This window comes from Falco biarmicus, chromosome 1, assembly GCF_023638135.1.
Source record: "Falco biarmicus isolate bFalBia1 chromosome 1, bFalBia1.pri, whole genome shotgun sequence".
NCBI classification, from domain to species: domain Eukaryota; kingdom Metazoa; phylum Chordata; class Aves; order Falconiformes; family Falconidae; genus Falco; species Falco biarmicus.
In genome coordinates this window covers 5,266,361-5,284,447 of record NC_079288.1, presented here as the reverse complement: position 1 = coordinate 5,284,447, position 18,087 = coordinate 5,266,361, and the positions used below count along the sequence as shown (strand labels likewise).

At 39.0% G+C, this 18,087-nt stretch overlaps 1 protein-coding gene across 1 annotated transcript in view; it reads left to right on the top strand.

Moving 5' to 3' along the window:
• The window catches only part of ANKFN1 (ankyrin repeat and fibronectin type III domain containing 1), a 62,295-nt gene that overhangs the window by 30,777 nt on the left and 13,431 nt on the right, over positions 1-18,087 (top strand). The window contains exons 7-12 of the mRNA XM_056360757.1: positions 2,637-2,744; positions 9,268-9,367; positions 10,541-10,673; positions 11,288-11,404; positions 15,147-15,362; positions 17,521-17,687. Coding sequence (XP_056216732.1) covers positions 2,637-2,744; positions 9,268-9,367; positions 10,541-10,673; positions 11,288-11,404; positions 15,147-15,362; positions 17,521-17,687 — 841 coding nt within the window. The remainder of the gene's footprint in view (positions 1-2,636; positions 2,745-9,267; positions 9,368-10,540; positions 10,674-11,287; positions 11,405-15,146; positions 15,363-17,520; positions 17,688-18,087) is intronic.

Genomic DNA, 18,087 nt, shown 5'->3' with positions numbered 1-18,087 from the left:
CAGTAGCTGCTAGTTATTTAGCTGAATATCCCTAAGGAACTTGCACTCCTGGAAAGGTACGTGACATTTAAGACTGTAGCTTTGTACGATATGAACTTTTGCTTTGAGCATATTGCATTGTCTTCACTGTCTATTTCTTGTCCACTATTATTAACCTTCTGAAATCTGACAATATGTGCCAGTTCAAAAGCTTTGAGATGTAAGGAAAGTTTTCCTGCAGATTTCAGTGGATCAACACAAAATCTATGCAGATATTTAAGTTCATTTCCCATGTTTAGTGTCTCAGGGATTCTGGGCTTTAGAGTAGCAGAAAGTCCTAGACTTGCTGGCATTAGGGCCATGCTGTCATGTGCAGCTGCTCAGAACTTGGTGAAGACCCTGCTTCCACCAGGGAGAGCAATACCATCCATGGGAGCACTACTGAAGTGCCTGGGACATCATTGTGGGGGTGCTTCTCTGAAAGGCAGCCAAGGTAACAAGAGCAGGCTTTTGGATCTCCCTGCAGGACAGCAAGAGCATCATGTGATATATATGGGATCTTTTTCTGAGTTTACAGCAAAAAGAAAGGTTTCTTCATGGCTATATATGTATATTTCCTTTATTGATGAACACAGAATCATTAAGCACTTAGCTCACTGTATATAGACAGTTGGCAAGAATGTGTTTTTTTCATTAAGTATCCTTAGTGACACATGTGTAAGCTTTACAGCAAGTGAGACCGTCAGAGCCTAAATGTAAATTCTTTCATTAAGTAATACTAACATCAGAATTAGAGCTTGAAAGAGAAGATGATATTTAATGCTGCAGTTACTGGGGGAAGCACTTATTTATCCATGTGACTGCCTTCACCACTGGGTTTGAAAACCAGCAGATTCCTGCTTGGCAAGAAGGCAGCAACCTGAAATTACACCAGTGTTGTGTAACAAAATATGGCCCTAAGCTAAAAATTAAATGTGAATACATTAATACTCTGCAAAGTTGTCTGTAACGGCAGCCAGAAGAACACGCAAAGGAAATGAAAGCTTCAGGGCTTAATCCTCATCCATTCCAATCCCAGAGCACCAGAGGTTAATGACATCCTTGGAGATGCACCCATGAAGCATGGCAGTGAATGTTTGCCACTGTCCTCCTGTTTCCCCCACATACGCAGGAGCAGCCTGGAAAGTGGTGGCCAGAGTGTGCAGCTGGTCTGTGAAATCATAGCAGGTAGTAACATTGCTAGCTTATTTATTAGCATGTGAGTGGTGGACGATGAAGGAAGCTGGTCTGATTTCCATGTCATTTTTAAGGTAGTCAGCAACCTGGAGGCTCAAAAAGTTTGGAAACCACTGACACAGAGAAACCACGAGGTTGATTGAGATTGGTTGATTGACTATCAGTTGGTTCTTCTGGGCTGCTCACAGGAGATCTAAGAACTGGCCTCCCTACACAGAGCTATAAATGCAACTGGCCCGTGATCTCTGCAATAGCATACAACATGCAGGACAGCCACTCTGCAGCTGTTACAACTGCCCACAGGCTATCAGGATAGCAAATGTCTTCTCTTTCCACCCTTTCAAGGGGCTTACTCTAGCTGCTATACCAAATGGCAGTGAATACGTATTTATATCCCTGGCATAGTCAGCCCATTGGAAGGAATGCCTGACTCCAAACTTGCACTAGAAACTAGATCTGTATATTTAGTGAGTGAGCAAACTGTTTGTTGGTGGCTGTGAATACATACACGGCCTCTATGCCAGCAAGATGGAAGCATGCCTGCCTTGCAGACAGATCTCTTAATACCTTGATCCACCATTACTTTGAATCAGGAAACTGTTGCAATACTTTTTTCTCATTATAATCAAAGTATGAAAATAGTCAAGTCTGGAATTTAAAAGCTCCTCCCTGATACGCACATTTTCATCCTCCTGTTTGTTATGAGATTGTCTGGTTTTTATGATCAAGACTGAGATTGTAGCTAGCAGCAAATGAGTGAAAACAGTCTTTTGTAGTTGAAGGTATGTGGGACAGAAACCGCAGCTTCTTGCCTCACGAGTGCAGTGCTGAGCAGAGCGTAGACTCCAGGGCAAGAATTGCCAGCGTTTGTTCAGGCCTCTGCTGGGAGCAGATTTTCAGAAGTGATTTTACTCAGAGCATGTTTCTCTGGCTACAGAGCTAGCTCTAGCTGTAGGAAGCTGTTCGTTCTCTGCTTTGCAATTGCTTTTGCTATAACTGTAAGAGAGCCGTTTAGGCTCCTGGTGTCTCAACAAAATGCAGAAGGAGCCGCAGTGTGACCTTAGTGAGGTACTGAGAGTGTCAGTACAGTACAGGCTGAGAGCAGCTCCGGCACTGTGGTAACAGAGACCATTTATGCACCGAAGAGAAATAGCCATTGTCTAGTCAGTCACTACAGGAGCTTCTAGGAGCTGATTGTGAGCTCTTTGTTTATAATTATTATGATTAATTACCTAGCTGGCACAAGGCAAAGGAAACTTATTGTACATGTAGCAACAGCAGATTTAAAAACAACTGCCATTTTTTCCTGCATGCCCAGATGTAAAACTCCTCTAAAGCCAAGAAGTATCAGAGGCAAGAAAATATTTTAAAATCTTCTGCACCTTTGTGTTTCATTTCTGTTTATTTCCTTTGTTAAATAGACTGGAAAGACTGCAGTGGAAGAGAACCTCGGCACAGGGGACACACTGAGGCCCTGGAACGTCTCCTTCAGCAGGTTAGAGCAGCTCATCAGCATTATAATTGCAGAGGTAAGTATAAATATCTATGTGGTAGGGCACCAGCTGAAGCCTCTGTGGCGCCTGTAATTTTAGCAGTTTTCTAACTAGGTCATACCTTCTCATTCATCAGGAAAAGAAAGATATTAATATTGACCCATCTGGAATCACTTTAGCGCACTATCTTGCTCTTAACCCTTGAAATTAGTTGGATGAAAACATCTGAAAGCTAGAATGCACACAAGCTCAGACACACCCTTTCTCCCTCTGCCCCTACACACCTATTGATTTGTTTTTTCCTGCAAATTAGTTTCACACAGGATTCCACTGAAATGTTTCAAGGATCTCTCTTTTATTTTTTCATATAAAGAAATACTTTAGAGAGTTAACAACTGTTTTGGATCAAAAGAGGAGACTTGGCTGCCTCCAAATGGAAGACGCTAAGTACTCTAGTGGATGTGATGCCAATCTATAATGAAAAATACTTGCACAATGCAGTGGAAAGATAAGATTGCTACATTTTCAAATAGAATGGATCAAAACTCGGAGAAAGTTCAAATCTCAGCCAGCTCTGCTCTTCATTCATGAGAAACAGACTGTGCCTTTAATAGCTCAACAGCCAAGGCAACAGCTTGGCATTCTTTTTAAAGCATATATAAAAACTCCGGTTCTATACGGGTTGTTGAAAAGTACTATTTATTTTCTTAAAATAAACTTCTAACTGGAATAATGCTTCATTGCAAAGGAACTTATTTTAAACTGAGAAGTTGAACTGCCATGAAGTTTTCATTTTTCTTCACCTAGTATGACTGTTATGTCAAGCTGCATCAATTGATTTTAAATCATAGAAATACTTCAGGCTAAAATCATTTGGCTGAAATGGAAAGATGCAGCCTTTGTTCTTTAAGTGCAAATATGTCACTATCACAATGATCCACAGTCTGCCACAACCCATTGTAACCATAGCAACTTAAACTATTCAGCTATGTTGCTGGGAAAGGAAAAGGACATACTGCAAGAAAATGTTGTTTCTCTAATTAAAATTCATACAAGCATTATCACTTGCAGGTGGTCTTACTACTGAAAATACAGCTGATGTATTCTCTTACATTGCTTTTTCATGCTATTAAAGAAGTCTTTTTTCCATGGTAGTTTTTCCTTTCTGAAGTTAGTGCGTATCTCAGGTGGTTCGAGCCACCTTCCTAGTCAACAGGGAATAAGTGATGGAAATCTGAAAATACTCTTAGTATAAATTGTTTTACTGACATAGCAGCCCAGAACAGAAGCAGTTATAAACAACATGCAGAAAATCCCTTCTTTTGAGAATCTGATACCACTGCCTGGTTCTTATAAAATTCCACTGCTCCAGAAATTAACCCCAGTCTCAAAGCAAAGCACAGACAACTCTGTTGTTGATTTCCTAACTCCTTTTCCTTAAATAATAAATAACAACAATATAGGAAATCTGTTTAGCTCAGAGCATTTTCTTGCATGTCAGAAAGAGGATGTAGGAGCTTACATGTGGCAGTACTACACTGTGGAGTCAGCTTGAGCAACGCCCTTGCCTCCAACCAAATAAAAATCTCATAATTGCTTGCAATGCTAGCATTACACAGTAGAATGTTCTGGATAAAACGGGACTGTAACATAATAGGAGAGCCTTTGGAATTTGCCTTAAATATATGACTGATGTCAATCCCTTGTATTGCAGTAATTTGGTAAGAAAAAAGACAAAGAGTTTGCAGAAAAACTAAGAATTATGACACCAGTTTGACTCTGAAATTTGATTCTGGTATTTATGAACGCCAGTGAAATCTGAGGGTATCAACCTCAGTGAAAGCTGAGGAGTTTGATCAAGGACCTGAGATAAGCTACTGTATATGACTGAAAAGCCCAAATAATGGCTTTCACTTCATATAATGCAGAGGCCTGAGCTAGAGTCTTAATTAATGTAAATTAGCATGACTCGTCTAGCACGGGCAGAAGTCAGCATGGATATGCTGTTATACATAAGCTGAGGACCTCCCCAGGCATTTATTTGTTCTTTGCCATGCTTCTCTTTACCACACTCTTCTTTGATTATATGTTAATACTGTACCCTCTCTTTTCCTTGTTTGTCTTAGAGGTGTCAGTAAATAGCTGGACATTGTTTGTAGAGTATGCCTGAATCTGCTTACAACCACTGATTTGTCATGGTTTATAAATGAGAGCAGAATCAAGTTCTGCATGAATTAAAGCTGGTGAAGACAGAGACAGGACTCAAACCTGGGCTACTGGCACCTTGGCTTTTCACGGAGTGACTTCTCTGCGGAGTATCACATTCTTGCTGCTCAGGCTGGCTAAAGGAGAGTGGAGGATGAGTGCAAGGGAGTTGGAAAAAACTGAGGGTAATTGATCTAAAAGGTCTGAGATTACTTGGATAACATGGGCAAAAGCCTCAGAATACTGAGGAGCTAGAAAAGCAAAGCTATGTGCTACTGCTCCAGCATGACCTGGGAGGTTTAAATTGCCCAGATTCCAGGCAGATCTCTTGCCCAAGTCTGTTCATTCAGGCTTTGCACTGCAGCCTGCCTTTTGCCCCATGCTTTGCATTGCAGGGGCTGAAGAAAACAAGCTTACAAAAATACCAGGAAGAATACATTGGAATGTACAGTGAGTTTAAGAGCTTTTGGAATTAGATCAGCTGTTACTTTTGAACCTGCTCTGTGATATGATGAAATCTCGGGAATTACTTAGGAAGCTTTGCTTTCATATGTTTAATCTTCTGGAAAACCCTGATGATTACAAACAACAGTCATCCATTTGTCTTCATAATACCATGCTACAGACTATCATAACTGAGTTACTACAGTTGTATGTCCTGGCAACACTTCAAATGTATTTTTTAAGCATTTTTTTCTTGTAGATCATTCTTTCTAAACAATTCTGAGTGGATTAAGTAATTGTGTAATGCTTCGTTAAGAAAGGTTACCAGACATTTTCTTTCTGAAATTTCGTTGAAATGTGTTTTACTAGGCAAGTCAGAGGTGAAATAAAGATATTCTAATTTTAATTTGATTCACAAGCAGAGCACCTAGTTTTATTGCATTTAACAGAGAGAAGGATCTCTGATTCCACAGGGTATTTAAAATGTTTAGATTATAATTATTTGTGAGAATCTACAAAAGCAGGCTTGAGAACCAAGCCATAGACTGAGAATTTCAGGGGCAATTCAAGAAGCTACAACTTCAGCTGTTGAGCCTGTCTTTCTAATCCAAAATATGTCACCCAGTAATATGACTGTCATGCAAATAGCTTCATCATGAGATACAGAATTTTCATTTTGAAAGAAATCCCACCTAGAGGTGAGGTAATACAGAATCTATCATGGTCTCAAGCTATTGAGGTGTCTGGCCACTACTTATGCCTTTAACTTCTGTGTGGAATTATGTCTCCATGCACATTATCCCAGTGTCAGTTGTCTGCACTGCTAAAAATGTGTGGCTTTAAATTGAGTTTGAATTTGTCTGGAAGTTTCCAGCTATTTGATGTATTTTCATAAGGTTACACAATTCGTGAAAACTCTAAACCCCATTTTATGCTCTCCAACAGGACTGGGATCTAGCTCATCTTGTGCTAATTTGCTTCCTAATTCAGGGTCACCCTAAATGATACTTGGCTGTTCCACGGGCTGTCTGATTTCTGGGGTTAAGATCTCAGATAATTTTGCGCTGAGGTAATTCCATTTACTCCACATCTGCCCCACTTGAGGAGAGGCACCCGCTTGTCTAGTGATAGGACAAAGAATTCCAGATGATCTTCCTCCTCAGAGAAATGGCATGGCATAGCAGACATTCCTCTAGAGCAGAGACCCCAGATGCACACTAGTGGCCTGAGTATGCAACTTTATTCTAATTTTTCCACAACCAGCTTGTGTTGCTTTTAAGTATTTGTTGTATTTAACTGAATGGCAAAGAAACATTTATATATCCTACCTGAGAAGAGAAAAACTGCTAATTTTGTAAATATACCTTGGTAGTTAATTGCCTGTTTCAATCCAGGTTTGAATACTTCTGATCTAAATCTAATCACTGGCAACCCTCTAAACTTGGCCACTCCTGAGCTCCTATTAAAAGAGCTCACAGCTCTATTGCTGTATCATTTATTAATGTAAACTTACTTTGTTGTTACTGGTACTTTTCTATACAGGTTACTCTATGTTATTTATTAGTTAATTAAATAACAAAGTTCGATTTCCTGTAGATCCAAATTATCCTCTAATCTCAGCTCCATGTTTTTTGGCTTCCAGACACACTATACTGTAAAACAAAAGCAAATAGCAATGCGGGAGAGTTTACAGTCTCCATCTAGTTTTACATTATTTCTTTTGCTGTTGGCTTCTGCAAAGCTGTGGACTAAACCCAAACCACTGAATAGCCCAATAACATATATTTCACTTGTAATGTGCCCTCTTATTTTAATACTGCAGTCTCTGGGTGTTTTATACAGAATTATGTTGCTTTGCCTTCAGCAATTTCCTCCTTCTTTCCCTCCATCCTTAATATAGAAGAAAATAAAAATTGCAGAATTAGAATGACATTTATATTCCTAAATTGGTCTTAACCTCGGAAGAAGGAAACAGTAAGACAGGAGTTTTCATGCAGCATTTGGTTTACATTACCATGATAGACTGAAAAAAGTTCACAGTAAAATAAAAATTATCTGAGGAGATGTGGATAGAAAAACAAATTAATTTTTTTTAAAAGGAAAAGAAAACAAAGATCAGTTGCATCAAAGGAGCAGTGGTGGATTTGGATGAGTATTGAAACAAAACTGAACAGTATGTTAGAGACTATGCCATGGAGAACAAGTTTGCACTGGAAATACAATGGATTTGATGATCTAATAAGTCTCATACATCTGAATTGTATGATTTCACCCCCAATAGAACCTTGTTCTCTTTGTACTTGCTGTTCAGCAGAGTGGTAATTATTGCTAACAATGTGTCTTCTTTCTCTGGTTTTCAATGTGCAAATTATGGTGCGAATTTATTCATCATTTAAAAATATGTTGAGCACTTCTACAGATGGGGTTTTGACAATAGCAAATTTAGATGTTCTTTAAATGTTCAAACTTAGAACTCACTAGGGAGACACAGACAGACACCTCCTATTCTGAATTGGAGGTAAGTGGGAACTGTGTTACTCCAGAAACACCTAAGCAGACCAATCAGCAGCTTTCAGCAAACAGTTCTTCATGAGCCATATTTTTTCCCCACTGGAGAAGGGTATCCCTCAAAATGTGTCATATTTCAGTCTGGATGGGTATCCATGCTTCATCCAAATAAACAGTCAGATCCTGGAAAACTGAGATGTAGTTTCACAGTTACATTTTTCTTTTTCTCTTTCTTTTCAGATCACAGTAAATATCTGAAGAATTAATCCATTTTGTAAATTAAATTTTTCTGCTGTTTCTCTTACAATACTATTAAATGGGAGGGATATCACTAAAGACAATGCAAAAAAATCCCGAACGGTTCCTTTTAAATGCCATATGTGGACAACAATGGGCAATATATTATATATCATTAAATCCTTCATGTTCCAGGCTGCCATCTATTGGCATACCCTCTAAAATCCATTTACAGGTATACAGGTGGACACAGCTGTTTCACAGAGCTTGTGAGGTGCAGTTCCCACTGGAAGGTTTTTCTTGGGCTTACAAGGGAAGTCAGGGAATGCATGAGAGAAGGAAAGCCATTATGTCAAATTCATGAAAGGTAAAAATAATACCATGTATAAAAATGTAATCACCTATTTTAGAATATTGGGCAAATATTTGAATTTATAAAATTCTTCTGTTGAGAGAGCTGGTCCAGAAATCCTTGTGGGCACACAGCAGGTCTCAGCTTTGATGTGAAGTGAACAAATGAGTTAAACACCTCTTCCTTGGAATCCAGTACTAGGGAGCAAATGTGACTGTGAAAGCTCTGAAGCAATACAGGTGAGTGGAAGTTGTGATGAGGTAAAAAAACAAACAAAAGCACATGTGTTTAATGTGATACAGAGAAAGTGAGGGTCAATTTAGTTGTTTCCTTAAAGCTTACTTAGGCTAGACTGGTGATATTGTGATGTTAGTCATTGGCAGGGCACCAATTACTGAGTTCTTGGAAACTTAAGCTATATATGGATAGAAACTGAGGAATTACAGCACCCTAAAATGTTGACTGATGGCTCAAATCGCTTCTTGGATTTTTGAGACCACTTGCAAAATTCATAACCATTCTGAACATTAAGAGTACATAGTATTGGTTCAAGCTATACGTTGTCTAGGAGCAAAACATTTTTACCAACTGAATTTGCTGCACATAAGGAAATTGCTGTTGCAGATCACTAAGATAATAAAAATACAAGCAAAAGGTTGTATGTGAACATGTTTCTAAATGTGGTCTTTTGAAAGGAACATAGTGGGCACGGCCTGAAATGTAGTATTGTGGTTCAAGAGACAAAGATTCTTTATGAGATATGAACTCAAATTTAAGTGCTGGGTTTGGTTTTCTTTTTCTTTTCTATTTTAGAAAGTTCTAAATTACAGAATGCTGGTCGCAAGCAATCCGTTTCCAGAAGCCTGAAGCACCTTTTCCATTCATCGAACAAGTTTGTGAAGACTCTGAAACGGTTTGTCATTCATTTTACCTCCCAAACATTCTGAGTTTTAGCCAGCAGTTGTTGATCTTACAGAATAGGGAAAAGCACCTTAGAAATATATGTGAAAGTTCCACTACCAATGAAAGAGCAATCAATCAGAACGAACCTGATCAAATCACATACATGTAAGACGGGTGCAGCTGATAGGAAAATAATGCTCAAGTTCCTACTGAAATCAACAGAATCTTTTCATTGTTACTGTTGGAAATGGATTCAAATTATAACAGAGTGAAAAATTCTGTGCCGACACAAAGTGCAATTACTGAGGTATTTTGGAAGTACTGCCTCTGCTGCTGCTTAGTAATGAAACTATGGTGTGTATTTCATTCATAACATAAAACGCAGAGCTCAGATAACATGTTTTAATAGCCCATTGGCCACAAGCAACACTTCCAGAATACTCTAACATCTTTGGCTAGGTTGGCAACCCAGTGTGATTCAAACAACCCTCAGCCCTGATAATTTGTTTAAGCAAACGGAAGTTGCTTATGCTGTATTATTTCTTCTTTCATTGCCAGGAGTGTTCAGTTTGCTTTTTCTTCTTTGTATTTTGGTAAGAGTTTGATTCTTTCAGAAGAGCTCTCCAGAGTCTTTAAATTCCCTAAGGCAGCTACTTAACGTATGTAACTAATTGCAAGGGTAAATATTGAAAGGAATGATCTCTATAAACAGTTGTGCAGATATGCTGGCCAAATTACACTCAGTTACACTAATGTAAATCCAAAATAACCCACCTGATTTCAACTGAGTTACTTCAGATTTACTCTGAAGTAAAGAGGGCAGAATTAAGCCCTCATTTAATGACAAAAAGTTTCAGTAAAACTTCTGGTTTCTAAAGGACATAAAGCCTCCATTGTATACCGTTTACTCTGGCAAAATTCTTACTAGAACTGATGTCAGTGGCTTGCACTGATTTGTAATTTCTTAGATTCCTGTAGTCTCCCATCATCTAAAGTGATAAGCTTCCCAAATATTTTTCAGAATTCACTGACTGAAGTTGCATGATCTGTATAACACACAAGTTAAGACCAGATGATTTGATTTGTCTCCTCAGAACTTAACATCTACAATTCTCTGACTAAAATTGAGCATGGATGTGAACAGACATGAAAGGTGTTTGACAATGTTTCCTTCTTTCTTTAGGGGACTCTACTTATCTGTTATATTTTTTTACAAAGACAATTTATTAGTAACCAATGAAGATCAAATCCCAATTGTGGAAATTGATGACTCTCACAGCAGTTCAGTTATGCAGGATTTCCTGTGGTTCACAAAGGTAATGGCAGCCTGGTTAAATATGCTTCTAGGTATTTGCTGCTAGCAATGCATAGGCCTTCATCATTCTGAATACACAAAACAATGTTATTACAAAGCTAAATGATGAAGTGCTTTATCATTCACTCATGTTAAAATGCAGTTTTCACAAACCATTTATATGGTTTAAATTCTGAGTCACTGACAGTGGCACAATTAACTTTTTTAAGTATGATCCTACATAAGTGATTACTACTTGGGTAAATAAAGGTTTTATGAACATTTAAGAGCAAAAGCCTAAAGAAATAACTAGAAATTTTAAAGTTGGTATTGTGGTTATGCCATCATTCAAGATATCTTCACACTTTTTTTTACACCCCAAAGTAAATCAATTTCACGCAATCAATGGGGACGCAATAGTCCCAAAAGCGATTGAAACAGGTGCATGACGTTTACAGAACAACTTCTGTGTCTCACTCAAGATCTGTTTCATGTTTATTTAGGCTATTGCCATCCGCAGAAATTCAGAATGAGCAGTATCTACTGATTTTTCCAAGTCCAAAATGCTTTTAGTTTCATTTCTGCTTTTGTAAATGCTGAGAACAAAAACTGACTGAACTGGTTATCTTTTTGCAGTTGTCTTGCATGTGGGACGATATTAGATGGCTAAGGCAGAATATGTCTATATCTGTGTCCTCATCAACAGCACTTCAAGCCAGGCAAAAGATGCTTTCAGCCACAGCACAGCTCCAGGTTGGTTGCGTTGCATATTTCTAGCTATCAACTTAGTGATTTCCTGATTGCTAAGGGATAGTACTGCCAGCTGTCCTATGGTTCCCCACTCCCCACTGGCCTGTTCTTCGGAGCAGCACTATCGTCTACAATGAAATGAGCCACTGAGCCTCCCTTGCCAGCTGGAAGGAAGGAGTTGCATTAAAAGTAAAGAGTAGGAAAAGGAAAGGAAAGAAACAATAGTGGCAGATGAAGAAACACAGATATGAACCAGTAAATAATGACCACAGATAAGCCCGTGGGTTTGCAGATTGGGAATTTAAGAGTTATAATGCTAATATTTGCTACTCAAAAGCCTCTTAGAAGGCCTATTCATTATTAATTATTAATATATTAATGAAATATTTAAACTGTGGGGAAGATTTAGCACTCCCTTGTGCTATATGGGAAGCTGCAGCAATAGATAGCTTCTGTCCCCAACAGGAAGGACAAGTAGGCTGCTGAAGTTGCCAAAATAATACTCTTGATTCACCCATGGCTTACAAACGGCTCAAGTACAGCTTCTAGGGCAGAACTACACTGTTTGACTAGCAGGATAGCTATGGTGTTGTGGATTGTCAGGGGGGGAATAAAAACGGATCTTTCATTAATTTCTTAATTGAACCACCAAAATTTTCAAGGTGAAATGTACCTTTGTGCAGAGAACTATTTCGACCTATAAAAACAGAGATTAAGAGAGATTAAGTGGCGCATAGATCTTGTGCTGATGCCTCAGCACAGTTGGTAAGGACAGCAGCGCTACATGCACTATTCATAGCACATTGTTAAGGCATAGCCGTGACTCTCAGGACAGTTCCATTCCAACCTGTGCTACAGATACAACCTGAGTGGTACTGAACAGGTCAATTAAACCTGTGTCTCAGTCCACTATTTGTTATGCGAACAGTGATTAAACTTTCTCCGGCAGAACATTCTGGCATTTGTTGTAAAGCTTTTGAAGAATGGGTTTCATGATAACATGAATTCTCTAGCTGGAACGCAGACGCTTCTATAAAATACTTACTTTTGTGGCAAAATGCATTATTTTCAAAAAGATGTGTGCATGATTCTTACAGAAAAAGTATATCCAGGCCTCACTTTCTCCTGCCTTTTGTTTGAATGAAGTCACTAAAGCTTCCCAGAAAATTCTATGGTACGGTCATGGAATTAATGAAGGCCTTCATATGGCCTGGCTCATGTATTAGCCATATAGCCATCCCTCTTGTTATTGCCAGGCCATACAATAAGCTAGGTTTTATAGCAGCTACGAGAGCCAGATACTTTGTGACCATTATTAAGAGTATCCATGTGGGGTTTGTTTTACATCTTTTGGCAAAGCATGCCGTACAGGAGAGTAGCCTTCCTGGGCAACCACCTGTCTTGACTGATTTCCCCGAAGTATCCCGAAATATATGGAATGCCCGTCTGCTGTACCTTTATTGGAGGACCACCTGTGCTAAGCAGCAGCTGCTTGTCAGTCCTTTGAGCTGTCACTAGAGCAAGTTTTAACTATATCTGCTGAATGGTCCCTCCGGTGTGGTTAGCTCAGCTTAGGTAGCACGTATTCCTTTGGTTAGTTCAGTTTCACTCCCTCTGTGCACTGCCAGTATGCATGGACTGCATTTCGAGATAAACAAGACTCCTAGTACACTGAGTGTATTATTTGCTGCTGGAGATGTTAAGAGCAGAGCTTGAAGCACAGAGATATAGGAAATGTGTCCATGTGGTATATTGCTCTGTTGAATTTCTGGCAAATTTATTGTCCTTAACATTTGTTCTGTTCTCTTGGTCCCCTGACAAACACAGGGATTGTCACCGATCTGCCAACCTCCAACGGTGTGTGGCCTAATGGGATCCACCAATGGAAGGATCTCAATAAAGTTTATACGGTTGAATGCATTTTATTGAGGCAGTTAATAGACTGGCTCTGCAGGAATTTAGGACAGAATGGAAAAGACCAGTGACAACACAGCTGCTAAGGGGCTAGATCAGTAGATTTAGAGACAACAGGGACTGTAATTTTGCCTGTTTTTACCACTACACAACTAAAGCAAACAAAACACAAGTGATGGGGTGCCAAACTAAGCAGACACAAAATGTTTTTAGTATAAGAATTAGTCACATATTCATAGTAGTAGGTACCCACATTCTCTATGCTAGAATGCCATTCAGACTATACAGTCAGTGACAGTAAAAACTGTTTTAATCTAGGCACATTCCTATGTTGCAGTGATTAATATGACAACTAGATGGCTAATACCTACCTGCAATGATTTGTCCCACACACAATGATTTGTGGACACACGGATTAACACAAAGTGTATACTCAAGACACGCAGTGTTAAGCAGTGATGGAGGCTAACCTCAGAAGGCAGAACAGTTAAAAAAAGAAGAGGGAAGGTGTTATACAGACATCAGCAGTATCCCCTGGAGAGGGATGCATAAAGCTGAAATAGCTAAGTTATGCCACATAAAGGGCAGTCACTGTGCTGACTACCTAGAGTTTATAAACAATTTAATAATACAGTTTATAAGTAAATATTGCCTGCTAAGTACAGATAAATCATTTCAGGATAATTTATCCATTTACAGTGTCATTAAGTTAATGTACGGCACTTCCCCAAACATACAATGTGCTACACTGTGAATTCAAGTTTGCATTCTAAACTACCCCCATCTCTATCCAGCTTACTGTAGATCTCTTGAAAAGTCACAAAGTAATGAGCATATTTTAAATGTTAGGCATTTTTCTTTAAGACATCTGGGAATCTCTTCAGTGGCTGGTCACTGGATTGAGTGTGTTTGCACCTATAAGCAGATGCCTTACTGTGTGAGGAAAGGGATTTTGACCAAAATATGTATTTTATGTGGAGTCTTTTAAAATTACTTTTCTTTAATCCTCACATATTTTCCTGGAGAGCTTTGCCCTGGTAGTTTGTTAGTTTCTGCCAGTTTTGTCTAGCACATTCTTGGTATCTGAAGTAAAAGAAACAGGGTTTGTGTCTCTTCAAATTCTTCTGTGTTCCTTCACAAACACACCACAATTTAGCTATAGAATTATTTGCATTCACCACAGATATGAGGGCCTCTTTTGTTGCTGAAAATAATCTGAATAATTTTAAAAACAGAACAGAAAATGGAGATTATAGTTAATGACCCTAACAGAAAATATTTGAAGTGTCCATTATGAATAATTTGGTAGAGGAATAATTTTGTATCATCTCTGACATTTGGTTACAGGGAGGTTAAGATAAGCACCTAGCTCTTCAGTAAATTCACATCAGAAGGGCTTCATAGATAGCAAAGGAATATCCACTAGACCAACACTGAGTGCTTTTGAAAATTGCATCTTTTATCTTTACATTACTGGGCAAAAATAGGAAGTTCTGTCAAAATAAGTGAATTACTTTGCAGTGTTGCCTTCAACAAAGGCTTTGGGTCGTAAGTCTTTCTGATGTTCTCCATTAAAAGTTGGACTAAATACTGCTGGACCAAATACATCGGAGGATCCACAATTCAACCCACAAACACAACCTGGGGAAAAACTTTTCCTTCTGTAACTGAATGATATGACTGTAGGGGAAGGGTTTGAGAAACATTATGTGTCTAGGGTTTTTTTTTTTAAGTCAATAGAACTGATGTCAGTGAGTACAAAATTTCAAAAAATACCACTCTCCTGATATGTGATGAATAACTGTCATTTTACAATTTGCATTTTTTCTAGAATTTGCTGGGAACTCACAACTTAGGCAGAGTTTTTTATGAGCCAATCAAGGATCGACATGGCAATATGCTGATAGTTACTATAAGAGAAGTGGAGAGTCTTTATTCATTTTTTAATGGCAAATGGATGCAGGTATCCAAACTACAAAGCCAGAGGAAATCCCTTTCAACTCCAGAGGAGCCAACAGCATTAGACATCTTGCTTATAACAATCCAGGTAGCGCTTTACTTCTCTTACTGTATGTTATTTGCTTTTGTAAAGCCTGTGCCAGAGCCCTGATTTTTGGAAGAGTCTTGTAGAATTTTAGGCCTTAATCCAGTGCCCAATAAAATTAATGGCAAGGCTCCCATTGAAAGCGAAGACTTATATTACTTCCAGTGGGTCTGGGATCAGATCCTTAATATGTAAAATATCCATGAGATTCTAAAGAAATTACTTCAAAGACCTAGCAGAGAATAGTAGTTTCTATCAGTTTCGGGAAATCATGCTGTAGAATTCTGTAGCAAGGGATATAAAACCCTTTAAAATTCTGTGGGATGTTCTTAAGCACCTATACAGACACTTACAATTTCTACACTCCATAAGATTTTTCCATCCAACCTTGAACATTAAATCTAGGTTTAAAACCTTACTGTTCTACTTAATAAACTTGTTCTGTGAGGTTCAGAGTTCCTTGGAGCCTGGTATAGTTGCTAAAGAATTCTTTACTGACTGTAAGTCTCCTTTAATTTCTGCATAATATGGCCCTGGGCTTCACAATTAGAAAAATACCAAGGTAAGGATCGATCTTAGAAGTTGTTTTGCATAGTCAGTTCAGTTAACATCTTTGAGAAGTGTGGGTTTTCAGCCCTGCAAGAATCAAGGTATCTGTGACCTCAAGTTAAGAATAGATAGCTCACATAAAGATTAACACATGTCCTCTGTAGGTAACAGCAACCGATTCCTCACAAAATGTCAGGAGCCAATCTCTCTAAAACTCAGTTGCACGGTTACCCAAAATACTAGAAGACAAGCCATTGTCTTCATCCCTTCTTTAGCACCCTCAACTAGATGATGACTGCTGTGGTTAATTTTTGAATTAAAGGCACTTTCCTGGGCAGAGACTGTGCTTTTTGTACCGGAAACTGACAGGCAATCAAAATACACATTACCAGGTTTTAGAAACGTTAAAAAATTTCCAAAAGACAATAAAACTTACCTGATCTATGTTAGATTTAATGTATTAAAATGTGTTAAAGGTGTAGAAAAATGTCAATCTGGGCAAAAGTTTTATATTAGGAAACCCAAAATGCAGGCCTGATCAGATTTCCACAGAGATCCTAGTGGAAAAAATGTTCCCCTAATGGTTTACACATTCCTATCTAATGCCCACCCTTTCTTCTATTACTTGTTTAATCATCGAATGGGTATTTTGTTCATGAAGTGCTTGTGAAAATGAGGGTCTAATTGCATTGGTCAGAGCCAAGCATAGCACTGGCAGATAATTTGATGGTTCCAAGAGTAAAGGCATGAGGCCAGGTGTCTTAATCCTCACCCACTGCAGAAGCACACATTTCTCAGGATGGCAGCGGACATCATTTTTAGGGTAGTTTTGGGGGACTGCTATACACAGCCTTAAAAATGTCTCCTGGCTTCTGCAAATACACCATTGTTATTAATTCCTTGTAAGCTCTATTTGTTGATAAATACATCTGTTCAGAAAACATAGCCTTTAACTAAATTCTGCAAACCAGCAACCTCCATACTCATAGAGCTCACACTCATACTCATACTCTTCCTGTTGACAGCAGGTGATACAGAAACAGTTTTTGAGAGATGTAGGCTGGGACTCCACAGGGATTTCTTTGGTGACAGTACTGGCTTATGCAGCCCCTCTCTCCCACCTTCCCCAGGTGACAGTTTTTTCCCAGTGCTGCTCTGCTCCATCGGTGTAGCTGTGTACCAAACGCAAACTAGGGAACTGCTCTGGCTGAAAAATGACTGCTCTTTTTCCTGAGTTGTTTTTCAGCTGAATCAGTTTCGTGACCCAGCTCCCTGCTGAAATGATCAGACAGGATCGCAGAGGTGGGTGTTATTTAAGCTAGTTTAAATACTACAGTTGTAGAAGATTGAAACCTCAGGGTTTTAGGCCCAATTCCTGCATGACGTGGAGGGAACCTGTGTATGGCTTTAAGTAAAAACTTGTCCAAGTGCATCCAAACTGCCAGAGATTATTTATACCTTCAAGCATGTGCTTAAATGTTTTGTGAATTGGGAACACTGTTGAAACAAAAAGACAGCTATAAAAACATTTGTTGCTTTTTGATCCCAAACTCTTCCACTTATGTGGAGAAAAAAATAAGATTTTTATGTAGGACTGTTTCTCTTAAAACAGGACATACTTTCCTATCACAAACGAAGTCAGCAACGCCTCCCTCCCGGCTTGTATCTGGGTTACCTTAAACTCTGCAGTTCTGTGGATCAAATCAAAGTGCTTGTGTTGCAGAAGTTGCCTAACGTCCTGTGTCATGTTAAAATCCGAGACAACAGCAATGTCTCCAAGTAAGTGAATATATACATACTTACACACACATATGTAGGAAGAGAACATTTGCTTTAAGTTTGAAACAACTGATCAAATCTAAACACTAAGGCAATTCTGCCATTGCAAAATGATAGGTGCCAGCAAAGTTTGGCTCGGGTGCGTAGCATCACAGAGATCAGCGCTGAACCAAACAGGCACCCTGCGTGCACCCAGCAGTCTGAAGGGCTGTCCAGAACACGCACATATGAGCCCTCTGGCTTCCAAGGGCGGTGTCCTGTAGTCACTCAGATTCTGCACAGTGGTAATGATCTTCGTGTTTCTGTTAGGAAGATCACAGCCTGAAGCCCTGATTCAGCCTCCAGTGAATTAAATGTCACCCTTTCTACTGATTTTCACTGACCATGCGGTGTTGGTGAT